The following is a 16,792-nucleotide window of genomic DNA, read 5'->3' as shown; positions in this document are numbered from 1 at the left end:
CACAGACGAAGCAGCAGGTAATGCCCTAGCAGACGTGACTGCCAAGGCTGCAGCTGCGTCACAGCTCCCACCTCCACAGGAAGTATTATCTGTGCCCCTACAGCTGCCACTTGTTACACTTCCAGACTATTTAGAAACAAATGTTGATTTGAAATTTATACAAGAGCAGGCCTCTGCATCTGATTACACCTATTGGGAGGATAATGACTGTACCTTAGATGACAGAGATGGCCTATACAAAATCTTAAGGGTTTGATTGCCCTCCCATCTTCCCTGCTGCCAGTCCTTGTCCGACATTTTCACGGTGTGAGTCATGTCGGAGAGGGAGGGGTAATAGGGGCAATAAAATCAAGATTTGTAATTGAGAAAACATCACATGCAGTAAAAAGCATATTAGCAACCTGTCTAACATGTGCACAAATTAATGTAGGGAGACCAAAAGCGAAACATCAGCATTTATCACAACCAGATTTTCCATTTCATACATTATGACTCCATCCGCAGCAACCAAATTATCTCCATTTGAAATAATTATGGGAAGACCATTCCCAACACCATGGTCAGCCTCCAGAGGGGCACCGCTATTGGAAGGGGACATAGACACTGCATTGTCCGACTATGTTCACAATTTGGTAGAAACACTGAATAATAACTATCAGAAAGTTTGTCTCTCTCAGCCTCTCCCCTCCACAGTTCCATCAGTGGAGACAAGGAGATGCGGTGTTGGTGAAGTCGCTAAAACCAAGGAAACTCGGGGAGGCCGCGTTTTCCAGCCCCCAGACTGTACTGGCAGTGACGAAGAACCAGCATCCTCACAGACGGACAACCTCAGTGGATTCATGCCAGCAGGGTTAAAACCAGCCCAACCAGACCACCTCAGGTGTCGGATCAAGCAGATGACGTCTCCGGCGAGCCAGCGCCCGGATCCAATACACCTACACACACGCAATTACTGATTAACACACAACGCCTGAAAGAGCCAAGGCTCAGAGCTCTTTGATCCTCCACGTGAACAACAACAAGGTACTCGAACATTCAGCAGGAACAGAAAGCCGAGAGTACCACACGATGTCTAACCTGATAAAGATAGACTCATTCCATCCTGATAATGGAGAAAATGAAATGCCCATTGTCATCATACGACGCTTATTCTATGTCTCTCGAACCTGGGACCAGGCCAGGAGACAACTGAAGAACTGTTTCTCTTATATTTTTTCTTATATATTTAGGTTATTTATCATATCTATCGCATTAACTTTAGGATTTTTCTTTGCTATTTTGTATTGTAGACTGCAACCATGTTCACATTTCTGCAGGTCATATTTTGCTGACAATACCTCATGCTCTATTTTGCGAGACACCTACTTAATACGCTCCTCACAATCAGTAAATGGCAACATAGACGCCACTAATAAACCATTTTATGCGCCCTCTAGAGCAGGAGTTAACTCCTGGTATGAAAATGCTAGAACAGCTGCTCGTGATTTAGGAAACAGTAACTGTTATGTCTGTTCAAAGGGTAATCCAGAACAGGTTATAGTAGGATACCCCATATCCGGTTTCCCCCTCACTGAGGGACTAGAGAAAATCGGCGGAGATAATGCTCTCCTTAAAGACACTTTACAGTTGACTCTGAGCCCTCTCGACTGCCTACTTAGACACACACACACACCAACTAACCCTGAGACTCCATTAGGCGAATTATTGAAGTTATCTAATGACACCGCAGGGACCTGCGCCCCAATGAAACGCCCTAAGAATAGGTTAAAGCCCTCACTACCCCTAGGACAGATCCCTTCCCATTTTAATACTAGTATGATATGTCTGCGCAGACTAAAGTTAACTGGCCCAGACACCCACATAGATTATACAAAGGATAACTATACATTCTTCTCTGACTCCCCAGGTGCACGCTGTAATGAGACATGGCTAGCTGTCTCTGTGGCTGAAGTTTTATCATATCTGGAGGAACACACACACAGTTCAAGTTCGAGCGGAGAATCGATCATTGTTCCCCCAGAGGGTGTATTAAATGATACTGACTGGGGGGAGTTAGTTAAATCACACATGGTCACGCGCTTAACTAGAGCAATCCCTAACGGTTATTGGTTGTGCAATAATACTCTTAGATTAGCTTTACCTGTTAATTGGACCGGTACCTGTGGTCTAGTAACTTTAGCCCAAGAACTACTAATACAACAAACCTCTGATCCGCCTGTATCCAGCAGACGTACAAAACGCTCCGCTTACTCACATAACGTTTACATAGATGTATGCTGTACTTTCATTCCCAATAACACCGCCCCTAACGGTTCATTCACACAAGCTATGAATAGACTTGAAGCATTGCAGATAGAACTAAGAGCCAATACAGGTCACAGTCAGTGGCTAGACAAGTGGCTACAGGACATGTTTGGAAAATGGAAGGAACTAATTGTAGCCTTTGTAACCGTTGCAGCATGTATTATTTTGTTTTTGATTATTATTGTCTGTTGTGTGATACCATGTATACGCTCTCAGATTTTTTGATATTAAGCTTGCTCGAAGGACTAGTTACATTTATGATTTGTTTTATGTTTATGATTTGTCTGTAGATTATGTTATTACATTCTGTCTTTATACTATGTTATCATTTTATGATAAAAGGAGAGAACTGTTGTGAATTTTAGCACTACGGTTAGCATTTACAGGATATTGTTTTATAGTGATATTATACAGGAAAACTGTTACTCATTTAGTAGTTGTTTTTCTCTTTCTCTGTGACCCAAGAATTAATGTGTAAGAATCACAGGCTGGTACTTCAAGGTCGAAAATACCACAGAGACCACTTCCTTACTCCCATCCTCCCTTTCTTATCTCTTAGGAAAGGGCTTGTTAAAGGCCAGGTGGTTCGTTTCAGAATTCACTAATGAAAGAACTCTGTATTCTATGTCTAGGAGTGTATTTTGCTGGGATGATCATAAATTGTAGCTGAACTGATAAACTACACAAAGGATACTTCTTTGCTCACAAGGCAGGAAGACGTTTCCTTATTTGGTCTGTACCGGTCTGAACTGAGAATCTGTTGACACACGAACCTTTTTCCTCTATATATACTGTTGTAAGATGAATAAACCTTTGAGTTGGTTTGGGAAGGCAACCTGAAGCAGTCTGTGTTTCCTTGTTCTCCCAAGCTACTCCCGGCGCTGTAACTAACCCGCTGAACGGCATACCTGAGTGTTACTTGAGAATAATTTTGAATCTTAAACAAAACTCTGCTCACGCCTCGAAGGAAACCCGATCCACGGACCTGGGACGGAGATTTCTTTCATATATCAAATATATTCTGTATTCAAATCTATTGAGTGATGTTTGAAAGTCTTTCCAGGTGAGTTTGATCCAGGAGGGTCTGAAGCCAGAGTCAGACAGAGACTGTGCAGAGACTGTAGAAGGACAGAGCAGCAGCAGAGCAGTCCAGATACACTGATGATCCTCTGTCAGATCCAGAGGGACACACAGGGATGATGCTGGACTCTACATTGTGTCTGACAGTGGAGCTGTTCTCAGAGCAGTTCACTCTGCAGCACTGACAGTCATCTGCACTTCTTCTCATTCCTCTGTCAGTCACTGCTGGATGAAGCTCTCCTCTCCACCTCCCAGTAACATGGCCCAGTCAGAGCGTCTCTACACACAAGCTGCTGCTGCTTCAACCTCTCTGGATCATCAGGACACAGCTCCTCCTCTCTCAGCACACACACTGTCCTGTTTACCATCATCAGCTCCACCTGCAGAGAGAAGAAGGAAGAGCAGAGGAGATAAACGAGTGTTTCCAGAGACACTTCATCAGCTGTCAGTCAGTGATGCAGCACATCCAGTATAAAGAGCAGCAGGGACTTCAGTGCTGGGACTGTACTAGGACTCATTGTTGCTTCACTTTTTCTAATCTTTGGATTTTTATTGAAGTTGATGAAAATGTTTTTCCCTCCTAGTTTGAGTTTGGACTTTCATTCATTAGAAGAACCTTGGTGTGTCCACTCTGAGCTCTGTAGGAACCCCAACAACAAGCCCAACAATCCAGATGGACGGTTCCAGCTGTTAACTGGAGGAATTCCATCCAAACATCTGCTCTCACTAAATTCTTCCTCACCTACAGACTGTGTTCTTCACTGCTTTAAACTTGGAAATGAATGCAGTCATTGGTCTGCGGGCTGCTTTGTTCAGAGAGCTGATTGGCTGTTGAAAGTGTTTGATCAGAGCGTGTCAGCTGTTACTATGGTGACCATAAAGATCAGAAACAGGAAGTGTTTGTGTCCAATCCTGAAGCCTGTCACCATTCTCCTCTCACAGCTTCACTGAGAAGCTGCAGCTTTACAGGAAACACTGGATCTTTGTTTCATACTGACTGTGTTTAGTACAATACTGCTGACAGCACCACCCACTCACTCCATCACTCTACTGACCCCAGAGTCTCCAGTCTGTAGTCTGGACTCTGCTGAAGATCAGACAGCTGCTTCACATCTGGATCCTTCAGGTTGTTGTAGTACAGCTCCAGCTCTCTCAGATGGGAGGGGTTGGACTTCAGAGCTGCTGCCAGATAATCACAGCTGATCTCTGACAAACCACAGCTCCTCAATCTGTATAAAGAATGAAAGATGTAAGTTTATTAGACAAAGTGTGAGCTTGAAATCATTCAGTGTTTCATCATCTGTTCAGAGCTGAAGAAGGTTCAGAATGTAGAAGTTTAGAAAATGGAAACTCCAAACAGCTGAAGCCAACAGGAAGCAGCTTCAAACAGGAAACTGTGCAGAGTTTCAGACTATATGTCCTGATGCAGCCAGTTGGATTTTGGAGATTTGAATCTCTGTTCTGTGACTAAGTCCTTGAATCATTTCTTCCAGTTGGTCCAACAAGACAGACTAAGTATTGGACATGTGTTGTGGCTCCATTAGGGGAGCTTCTAAATGTGATGTGATGGCCCCTCTGGGTCTGTCAGGTCACAGGACTGAAGAGAGCTCAAACTGGGCACACAGTTGTTCCAGTCTGGACCAAAGACTCTATACTGGGACTGAGGGACTGCATTGACTGCACCCACTGGGACGTTTTAAAGGCTCATGTTCTCACTTAGATCATCGATTTCTACTTACATTTCTTTCTGGGAAAAATGGGAATTACTTTGAAAACAGGAAGTATTTTCCCCAATAAGCAGCCCTGGATTAGTAAATCACTCCAACATGTTCTCAGGCAGAAGAAGCTGTCTTGTTATGAGGGAGAGAAGAAAAAGATTGAGGCACAGAAACTTGTTGAAAGAGAGATAAAGCAGCTAAAATCAGGTGTAAAAGTAAAGCAGAGGATGAGCTGAATAAAGGACACTCAAGGCTGGCTTGGAAAGGAATGAAGTCCATGGTGGGGATGCAGAACAAGGAGCAAAGATGAATGTGATGCTGAATCAGCAGAAGACTTGGACTCATTGGATTCCAGCTTTGATATCATTGATTTCAATGAAGAGCTTTGTGATTGTAGCAAAGGGCTGGTAGCTCTGAGAGTCCCACTGATGAGGTGTTTGTGTGGAAATCTCTTAGTGGGACAAAAGAGAGAAAAAGCCCTGGTCCTGATGCTGTGGGAGGGAAATGATTGAAGTGTGCTGTGAGGAACTGACTGGGAGATTTTCACACATTTTCCAGTCCTCCTTGGAACAACAGGAAGTTCCCAGCATATGGAAACAAAGGTTAAGTGTCCTATGGCACTCAGTGATGATGGTGCTGTGGCCCCACCACCTCCACCTCTTTGTAAAGGAACTAACTGTAATCTGAAGCTTCAAATGGAACTAAGACTTCCTCCACTAGGTGGCAGTGTCTGATGAGAAAGTGTTAGTGGAGCTGGCCTGGAGTCAGAAACAGGAAGATGCAGGATTTGGGCTGAAATGGGGAAAAGTGGTTCGCACTAGTGCCTTAAAGCAAGAAGGTTGTAGGTTGAAGCTTGTTGGCCTTTCTGTGGAGGTTGGATGTTCTCCCACAGTCCAATGAAATGCTGCTTAGGTTCATTGGTGCTTCTAAATTGGCTGTAGGTGTGGATGTGAGAGAGTGCTTCTCTGTCTCTCTCTGTTGGCCCTGTGATGGACTGCTCACCTGTGCAGGTGGACCACGCCTCTTGCCCTATGACAGCTAGGGCATAGGCTGCAGCCCTGTGAGCCTAAGCTGAATAAACAGTTAGCAAAAATGATCCATAGATGGCCTGAAATCCCCCAGTTAGCAGTTTGGTAGATAGCTATGACATGCTAATCCCATCCAGCAGCTGTATTCTACCTGTAAGCTGATCCCTGCTGAGCCAAAGCACTTTTTCATATACAAATTACAACCTTTAATAGAAACCTATTGGTCAGCATCTTATTAGCCTGCTGTTAGCTTCATTCCACAGAAAACTGAGAGAAACTAACAGAGTTGATAAAGAATAAAGAGAAATGTGCTGATTTTAAGCCTTTGAAGTGCTTCAGATGATCTCTGTCCACTTCTGTCCACTCATTCATTCATGTAAGCTTTCTAATGCAGCTTTGATCTTCACAGTCTGCTTCATGAAACTCATTCTAACCCTGAATGTCAGAGTGTTCCTCCTTCTCTTTCCCATCATTCATGCTGGCAGTGGAGGAGATTTGGATGTTGGACCGTGTTTTGGATGATGTGTGTATGTTTGTGTTGGACTGCTGTCTGTAAAGCAAACGCACATTTTGCTTTGGATTTCAGTGTCAGACAGACTTTAAGGTGGAATGAAGAGTTGGAGAGTTTCACAGTGAATTATCCAGTGGAGGATTTTTCTTCTTCTTTGAAGGTTTGAAATGTGAACATTGTTCTGCTGCAGTCAATGGACTAAACCAGAGAAGAAGAAAACAGACTTTACCATGAAGATCCTCAGTGTGAATCAGTATAATATCAGCCTGATGTCTGCAGTTTAGTGTCAGCACAACTTTCACATCATATTCATCTCAGCACAACTAAAACATGCTGACTGACCTCAGAGTTTCAAGTCCACATCCTGGACTCTCCAGGAAACCACACAGATGCTTCACTCCTGAATCCTGCAGCTTGTTGTTGGAGCTCAGGTCCAGCTGTCTCAGATGGGAGGGGTTGGACTTCAGCGCTGCTGCCAGATAATCACAGCTGATCTCTGACAAACCACAGCCCCTCAATCTGTATAAAGAATGAAAGATGTAAGTTTATTAGACAAAGTGTGAGTTTGAAATCATTCAGTGTTTCATCATCTGTTCAGAGCTGAAGAAGGTTCAGAATGTAGAAGTTTAGAAAATGGAAACTCCAAACAGCTGAAGCCAACAGGAAGCAGCTTCAAACAAACACAACAAGAGAAAGAACTCTGAATGTTTCACATTAAAGTCGTACATTTCTCATAAAAACAGGACAAAGACTTGAAAAAGTCGTTTTTTTCCTTCCAGGAACCACAAGGCTTCACTTTTAAAGGTGAAGTGTGAAAGAAATGGACATATTTGAAGTCCAACACCTTTTTCCTGTCACATTATTAAAGCAGACAAACTACAAGCTCATTTTCATTCCAACAAGTCATCTTCTGACCTGGACTAACATCACTGGTCTCTATGTGCAGCTGGCTGTGAGACCAGTGCTCAGGGAGCGTCTACAAAGTGCAACACTGAAAGAACATCACACACTAATTTGCTTCCATCATCCAACCTGAAGAGGAAACAGAGACGGCTCCCCTTCAAAGTAAAAGCTGCTCCTTTTGGACACAGTATCAAAGAAAGTCTACAGTATAACATAGAAAAGACAGAACAAAGTTTTGGTTGTTTTTCAATTGTGCAGAAATTAACCTACACTAAGCTCAATTATGTGACAGACATTTCATCCCATGTCAGTTTGGCCTCATCCTGGGCCGGATTATCCAGCACACACTCTGACCACAGGCCCAGGGGCCACGCACAGCTGGGCTCCATCCAAGAGACAGGAAACAAACCAACACAATAATAAAAAGCACCATGTGATCTTCTGACATCTTCAAGACAAACATAGTAAAAACATAAGCATATTTGTTTCCTGATAAAATGATGTGACAGGTAGAACAGAGTAAAGTGGTGGTGTTACAGCCTTTCTCCCCTCTGCTGCCGAGGTTGTTAGTCTCTCCCAAACTCAGCTACAGGACTTCCAAATGAATGAAAGCAGCAGAAGTGGCTTTACAAATGAAAGAGGAAGAGGAGAAGAAGAGGAGAGGGAGGCCACCCTGACCATCACTCCAGCTGAAAACATCACACTTCCATTAAAGTTGGTGAGGAAATGTTGAGCAGGATGAGCTGCTGGCTAATCTGGAGGCTGTAGCAGCAGCTCACAGTCACAGTGGATTTCCACTCATGAAAAAGCTCTGGCTGCTTCATTTCTCATCTCATATCAGAGACTTTAAAGCTTCACTGAAGCTGTACTCTGATGCTTCCGTATCCCAGTGAGGCCTCCATAATGGTTTCAGCTGTTCTGTACACACACTGTGTGCCCTGTATGGCTCAAAGTCTCTGCAGCCTGTTTTTATCTGCTATCATCAGATCTTCATCATCCTCATTTACATCCCTCACACACTCTACAGCCTCATCAGCACTGACTTCATCTTCACTGACTGATGGAGCACAACATGAACCTGTGGAGGCTGAAACACTGTCCTGTCAAACATCTCCCCGTCACCACTCCACTTCTGTCAGCCTTTAAATGAACCCTGCTCAAGTCTGTCACTTCTGTTTGGAGCCAAAAGGAAAAACTGTTGTTCAGTCATTTGGAAAGACAACATTTCTGAAAGCACTCAAACTTCTTCACATTTGTCTTCAGACACATCCTGAACATTTAGGAACTGAAGAAAGTTTCAAACATCAATCAAAGACCTGAAATATAGAAAAACTACAACAGCCGCAATCAGTGAACTCACCTCAGAGTCTCCAGTCGACAGTTTGGACTCTCCAGTCCAGCACACAGAAGCTTCATCCCTGAATCCTGGAGGTTGAGGTTGTAACTCATGTCCAGCTCTGTCAGATGGGAGGGGTTGGACTTCAGAGCTGAGGCCACAACTTCACAGTGAGACTCTGAGAGTCTACACTGAGTCAGTCTGTGATGATAGAAAATATAAAATGTGTTATTATAAAAGCAGAAAATCTGCATTATAAACACAGACTGAATGTATATGAAGACAAAACAGAGTGAGGTCATAATCTGATGAATCTGCTCTTCACATCTGTGCTTCAGCTCCTCTTACTGTGTTTGACATGACACAACGATTGAGTCTCTCTCAGACCTGCAGACTTTTAATGAGAATCTTTGTTTGGCTTTAATCTGCAGATGAAGGAGGAAGATGGTGTCACATTTAGGCATCCATAATGTCCACAGTCTGTCACTGAGATCTGATCCAGAGTCAGAGTGAAGACACACATTTGGACTGTTTCCTGTTTTGACTCCAGAACATTTTGAATGAGTTCAGCTCAGTGAAGCGTTCCAGCTGGAAAGATGATCTCTGTTTGCTACCTGCTGTCAGGTACGACTGTTCACGTCCACACGCAGGAAAAACCTGCTGACTGTTACCAAACGGAGCAGAAATCTCATCACTGGACAATAATGATGAATGAACTCAGAGCTGCTGATATCAGATCTGATTTCAGGGGAACTAAACACAGAAATGATTGGCTCATTTGAGCTTTCTGAGCCATTATCTGCTGGTGTGTCGCTAGTTGGCAGAAAATGATTTGTATTCCTGTTCAGGGCTTCAGTGTTTATGAGTCCAGATCCAGGTGACAGCAAGTCAAAATGATGTTACCTGTCTGTGTCCAGCAGCAGCCTGTATTCACTTTGAATATTGTTATAACCTGACATGGACCGGTTTGTCTGTCTTTGATTGGTTTGTAAATGTCACTGTTTCCATTGGACCTGAGTGACGTACAAAGACAGAGAGGGAGAGAAAGGAGAGAGAGGATGGAGACAGCAAAGAGAGAGCAAACACAAACAGGTGAGAGTGGACAGGTGACCAAGGTCAGCAACCAATCAGAGAGCTTCTGTTTGACCCACAGTCACTGATGATGACTGCACATAACCAAGCAGTGTGTTACTCTGATATCAAATATGGATCCTGCTCTTATAATAATGATCATCAGATGATGTTATTGTGTTATTTTGTAGCTGAATACGATGTTTGTGTGATTATCAGTGAAAGAAGCAGTGAGGAGGATGGAGAGAGAGAGAGGACAGAGGGTGAAGTTAGAAACACTAAAAGGATTTTTCATGGATTTCATGGATGATTTGAGTGATTTCCAGCAGGACACTTAAACATGTCAGTGGACGTCCTAAAGAACATATTCACTGATATGAAACGTGTCATTGAACAGGAATAATATCAGTGGAAACATGGTGGAAACAGCTGTGACTGCATGGATGTGACACACTTCAAATCTGTTCTCCACTCTTGGATTTGGGATCCATGGAGCTGCTGCTGAGTCTGTACAATAAAGGAATGGTGTGGAAGGTTGCAGCGTACGGACACAAACACTTTGTGGTTACAATCTGATTTTATTTTCAACATTAAACTACTAACCTACACTGATCAATGATGTTAATGATCACATCTGGACTCACCCAGCCTTTCTGCAGTTCCTCACAGCTGGAATCAGTCTCTGTCGTCCCCGCTCTGATGTGTTGTACTTCTGCAGGTCCAACTCATCCAGAACCTCCTCTGACATCTGCAGCATGAAGGCCAGAGCTGAGCACTGGATCTCAGAGAGAAACTCTGATCTGTTCTCTGACTTCAGGAACTCTTGGATCTCCTGATGTACTGAGAGGTCGTTCATCTCCATCAGACAGTGGAAGATGTTGATGCTTCTGTCAGGAGAGATTTCATCACTGTTCATCTCCTTCAGGTTGTTGATGACTCTCTGGATGGTTTCTGGACTGATCTCTGTCTGACCCAGCAGACCTACTAAGAGTCTCTGGTTGGACTCAAGACAGAGGCCATGAAGGAAGCGAACAAACAGGTCCAGGTGGCCGTTTTTACTCTGGAGGGATTTATACATGCCTTTAGTCAAAAAGACATCCATTGATGGGAAGCTATAAGACTTGAACATGTTCTTAAAAAAATATCTGTCTTTGTTTTCTTCTCGGAAATTCCCTAGAAAACCTTCTACCACCTCTGTCTTCCTGTTGGTGTGACAGTGGAACATGTAGACTGCAGCCAGAAACTCCTGAATGCTCAGATGAACAAAGCAGTAGACTGGTTTCTGGAAGATCACACACTCTCTTTTGAAGATCTCTGTACAAACTCCTGAGTACACCGAGGCCTCTGTCACATCCAGACCACACTGCTCCAGGTCTTCTTGGTAGAACATGATGTTTCCTTTCTCCAGATGTTCAAACGCCAGCCTCCCCAGCTTCAGAAGAACTTTCCTGTCAGCCTCCGTCAGCTCCTGCGGACTCGTCTCACGTCCCTCATGGTACTTGTTCTTCTTCCTCTTTGTTTGAACCAGCAGGAAGTGTGAGTACATGTCAGTCAGGGTCTTGGGCAGCTCTCCTCTCTGCTCTGTAGTCAACATGTGCTCCAGAACTGTAGCAGTGATCCAGCAGAAGACTGGGATACTACACATGATGTGGAGGTTCCTGGATGTCTTCATGTGGGAGATGATTCTGCTGGACAGCTCTTCATCAGTGAATCTCCTCCTGAAGTACTCCTCCTTCTGGGCGTCAGTGAAGCCTCGTACTTCTGTTAGCCTGTAAACACATGTAGGAGGGATCTGATTGGCTGCTGCGGGTCGGGAAGTTATCCAGACGAGAGCCGAGGGAAGCAGATTCCCCTGGATGAGGTTTGTCAGCAGCTGGTTGACTGATGACTTCTGTGTGACATCAGACAGCAGCTTCCTGTTGGTGAAATCCAATGAAAGTCTGCTTTCATCCAGGCCGTCAAAGATGAACAAAAGCTGAGAGACAGCCAGCTTCTCTGCTGTGACCTTCTGCAATGTTGGATGGAAAACATGGAGCAGCTCCAGAAGACTGTACTGCTCATCTCTGATCAGGTTCAGCTCCCTGAATGAAAGCAGAACCACCACACTGACATGTTGGTTCTCCAAGCCCTCTGCCCAGTCCAGAGTGAACTTCTGCACTGAGAAGGTTTTTCCAACACCAGCCACGCCATTGGTCAGAACCACTCTGATGGGTCTCTGTTGGTCAGGTAAGGCTTTAAAGATGTCCTGGCACCTGATTGGAGCGTCATGGAGGGCGTCCATCTTGGAAGCTGTCTCCAGCTGCCTCACCTCATGTTGGGTATGAACCTCTTCACTCTGTCCCTCTGTGATGTAGAGCTCAGTGTAGATCCTGTTGAGGAGGGTTCTACTTCCTGTTTCATCACTTCCTTCAGTCACACGTTCACATCTCCTCCTCAGGCTGATCTTATGTTCATCTAAAACCTCCTGCAGACCAACATCTGCTGAAAGAAAGAAAAACAATGAGACTAAAGAGAAAGAAAACTCTTCAATGTCTGAACAACACAAGAAGTCCAGTTTTCAGAAATGAGTCCATTAGCAGACAGATGTTCAGTCTTACTTTGTACACAGCTGCTCTGACTGGCTGTCTGCAGTCCAGCTCTGCTTCTGGATCTTTCTCCACACTGTGCAGAAGCTCTGACGGTGACACAGAAAAGTCAAAGTGGAGATACTTCTGTCCACCTTTGATTAGACTCATTATAAAAAGGAAAACAAAGTTTGAACACAGTCATGTTTCCAGTTCACTGACTTACATTTATTCCATGGACACTCACTCTAACCTGAACCACAGCTACAACCCAACATTGTTGAGGCCTCATCTCCTCCTTTCCTGACTGTAGAGGTTAGATATGCAACAACCAACAAATAAAAGAATTTGGTTCATTTCAAAGAAATTCACACCGTGACCAAGTAAAGTAACCGTAGTAAAGGAGACAACATCCCGTTGATGGTGGGATTATTTGAAAGATTTGCTTTAGTCACGTCACCAAATGCAGTTGAACCACCCGTGGATCCATGTTTGACCATTCTACCACTCAGAGCTCTGCTTTTTAATCATTTTATTATTATCATCATTCATTTATTCATTCTTTGGAGGGGGGCTATTTCCTAATGCCGCCCTAATAAGGTGATGTTCAAGGGGAAATATAACAGAAACTCTTTCAGTGTTATTCATTAATAAATTAACAGATAAACTGTGAAGAAGAAACAAACTGAGATTTAAAGGAGAGAGTGAGAAACTTGATCATCCATCCTCATAATACATGTTTATCAGTATCTGCTGTGACCATACTGCAGTAATAACTACAAGTCTACATTTCTGTGACTGTTGATCAATCACAGCAGGAATCTGAGCTCATCTCTGCACACAGAGCAGCTTCAGCTCTGGGATAAACTGCTCGCTTCACGTCCTTCTCAGCTCACAGACACTCATCCTGATATTTTCCTTTAACATTTGATGGTATAATTCATCTGAGTTTACACTTTATCTGCATGAATACAGAAAAACAGACCCAAACACCATAAACCATCAGTTTCACCATGTAGAATATATTGTTGTTTCCTTGCTTTTAATTCAGAGAAAAACTCTGATTTGGATTTTCTCTGTTCTCTTTGCCACAGCCCATCCCAGCAGCAGCTGAAGCAGCTGACTGTCACAACACTGAACAACACTTTAGGAGGAACGTTTTGATGCCTTCTCAATCATCCAGGAAAGTAAATCTCCAAAAGTGGATTCTGTTCATCTGGACGTACATAAATGTGTCCCAGCTGGACTTTTGTCAAAGCTGGAAAGACTCCTAAAGAAAGCTCCAGCCGATCCAGGAGAGAAGGACAACCGCTGCCTAAGAGAAAACCTGTAGTTATCCCATTTGTGTCAGGAGTATCGGAGCAGCTGAGTCGCATTTTTTCTAAACACCGGGTCTCTGTGGCTTTTAAACCCCAAAACACGCTGCACCAAAAACTGGTCCACCCCAAGGATCGGGTTCCCCCGACACAAACACAGTAACATAGTGTACGCTGTTAAGTGCAGGAGGATTGGCAGGATTTATACATCGGGGAAACCAAACAACCTCTGGCTACAACACAGAAGAGCCACCTCGTCAGGCCAGGACTCTGCAGTCTGTTTACACCTACAGGCCAGTGGACACTCTTTCAATGATGAGGATGTAACATTCTGGACAGGGAGGAACGCTGGTTTGAGGGCGGAGTCAAGGACGCCATTTACGTGAAAAGGGAAAGACCATCTCTGAATCAAGGAGGGGGCCTAAGGGTACATCTGTCACCATCTTACATGCTGTGATTGCAGCCATTCCCCAACTCTCTGTGAATGGTACTCATGGTTATTGATCAGTGGTTGCTGATCAATGGTCATGAGAATTTGCATAATTAAGATTAAGGAACTGACCTCCCAGCCCATTGTTCCTTCAGTGGGCTGGTTTCAGTCATTATGCAAATGTCCTGTTTATAAGATTGAAACCTGCAGTCAGCTGAGACTGAAGGATGAGAGACGAAACGTTTCTCCCACAAAACGCTGCGTCCAGATGAACAGAATCAACTTTTGGAGACAGTTGAATCAGTATTTCAGCTTTAAGAGGGTATTTTAACACAAACATCAGTCCTTCTACTTAAGTATGTTTGACACTTTGTTTACGCCTAAACTAACTTTACTGTTAACGAGTTTTCATGTTTCTGTAATCCACCAGTGTGCTCATGCTTTAAGTGAAAACATATTTTAATGATCAAATATAATGATGTTTGTTATTTGTGGATTTTAAATGTCCTTGACAGAGACAGATGATAATCATTATCCTGCACTGTGGTCTCAGGTTTGGTCGAGCTAGCACAAAGAATGGCTATGTTGAACTTCCTCCTGGGATCTACACTAAGAAGTGAGTCCAACATTAGCAGGGTCTCTTTCCTTTATCTGGATTCACTTTAGCATTCACAGTCACGTGAAGCTTGTTATTAACTCGATAAGTCAACCCAGGGTTTCAGCTGAGCGCTCACATGAAACACATGGTGTTGGCAGCATCTGATCAATCATATTCATGGAGACGTGTATCAGCAACAGAGCAGCTGAGTTTGCAGAAGGAAGTCAAACTAAACCACAGGAACAATATGAGGAGATTACACACATAATAAAATACTAGCAGTAACACAGCTGCTGCAGACAAATCAGTCGTGTGATCGTGTGTGAGAGGAGAAGGACTGTAAAGGAGTTTGGTGTTAAAAGCTCTGTATGAATGTGGGAGACTTTGAAGGGCTTTAAAAAGGCCAATATAAAATAAAAGGCAGCAAAATTGCTGAGTGTGAAAGTCACCAGGCTTATCAGACCTCTGTGATTAAGACCTGTAAGAACACCTATTTGTACTTGTTGGCATTATATCAAACACACACGTATATTAAGCCTTTGTTTGAACTCTGGTTGAATTTGTTACTTTCAGACTGTGAAACATCACAGAGGCTGCAGCTGCAGATCTTTTATTCACCTGGAAATTTACTTTAAATGTTAGATGGAAAATGTATTGCTCAGTTTAACCAAAGTAAGAACAAGAATCCATAAACCTTCATAAAGACAAACATCTCCCAGAACATTGAGCTGCTGAAGTGTCACTGAAGGGAAAAACTATTTGTCCTCCTCCATCCAGCAACACCTGAAACACCTGAGTGGAAGCTCCTCCCTACACTGTGTTTGAAGCAAAGCACAAAGGAGACACCTGCTGGAGCAGCTGGAGTCCTACAGACACTCAGCCTCTTCACTACACAAACACCTCCTACAACATCCACTCTTTCCACTCTGACTGCTGTGTTTGTGGAAACACTCCAACACACACCGCTTCACATACCAACATAGAAATGTGTGTGAAAAAGAGCTGAGCTGATATTAAACATGAGGATTTATTCAAAAATACAGAGTCAGGAACAACATCTAGACACACATTACCTCTCAGCAGCAGAAGAACAGCCTTTAAAGGTTAAAACAAAATCCTTCGACTCGTTGCTACTTAAGGAAACACAGCTGGGTTCAGGTCCAGGAGATTCTGGCCTCTTATTGATCCTAAAAGAAAAACAATAAATGTAACAGCTTCATGAGATAGGAAGGAAAAACTGGAAATATTAAATTAAAGACATGATGAACAATCTCATAAAAATAATGTACTTACTCTTTGTCACATACCAGTCTTTTGTTAAAGTTTACAATAACACCATTGCTTAGTCTTTGCTCTGTACTGCAGTACTTGCACTGGTTTCACTGGACAAGTCTGCATGTGAATCTACAACTGATCTGACATTGTGGCACAATCACACACATACTACGACCACCTTGTTTCATGTGCAGTGGCTTTCTTCTCATTCTGTTACTGAACACTGTATGAAAAGCCTCTCACTGCCAGCATCCTTCCAGCCCCACGACAACAAGACCAACTCACATCTTCACAACACCAAGAATTTTTCCCCTTTTCTTTGGAAAAACTGAGAAGCCAATAGGATTGTAGCTCAAACTTGCCCACAGTCCTGCTTCATCACTGCTCACTCCTACCTGTGTTGGTGCTCAGTGGACAGTCATAGCCTGCTGCTAGCATGAATGCTAAACGTACTGCTGTGGATGATCAGCAGAAAAAGATGTTGTCAGTTTGACTGTTTGCTGTATTTAAAGTGTTTTTCTCAGTTCATCTGTATTCAAAGTGCATTCGGGGCTTTAGCTGACAGCTCTTTGTGCTAACAAACTAAACTCTCTTAATTTAAGCCAACAGACTTTACCAAACACAAAGCCTGCTGCTGCCTCCATGGGTTAGCTTGTGT

The 16,792-nt window shown here is 43.5% G+C and overlaps 1 protein-coding gene across 1 annotated transcript in view; it reads right to left on the bottom strand.

Moving 5' to 3' along the window:
- Positions 1-3,321: 3,321 nt before the first annotated feature.
- Positions 3,322-16,792, bottom strand: part of LOC146675562 (protein NLRC3-like) — a 61,185-nt gene continuing 47,714 nt past the window's right edge. The window contains exons 6-12 of the mRNA XM_085400503.1: positions 15,933-16,046; positions 12,549-12,625; positions 10,596-12,432; positions 8,905-9,081; positions 6,984-7,160; positions 4,440-4,613; positions 3,322-3,764 (exon numbers count right to left, since the gene is read on the bottom strand). Of these exons, the coding sequence (XP_085256629.1) occupies positions 3,755-3,764; positions 4,440-4,613; positions 6,984-7,160; positions 8,905-9,081; positions 10,596-12,432; positions 12,549-12,625; positions 15,933-16,046 (2,566 nt within the window). The 3' untranslated portion in view covers positions 3,322-3,754. The remainder of the gene's footprint in view (positions 3,765-4,439; positions 4,614-6,983; positions 7,161-8,904; positions 9,082-10,595; positions 12,433-12,548; positions 12,626-15,932; positions 16,047-16,792) is intronic.

Source organism: Rhamphochromis longiceps, linkage group LG3, assembly GCF_057381845.1.
Source record: "Rhamphochromis longiceps isolate RC_006_pf linkage group LG3, R_longiceps_female_GT1.1, whole genome shotgun sequence".
Lineage (NCBI taxonomy): Eukaryota > Metazoa > Chordata > Actinopteri > Cichliformes > Cichlidae > Rhamphochromis > Rhamphochromis longiceps.
Note: the sequence above shows the minus strand (reverse complement) of the source record. Positions and strands in the feature narration are given on the sequence as shown.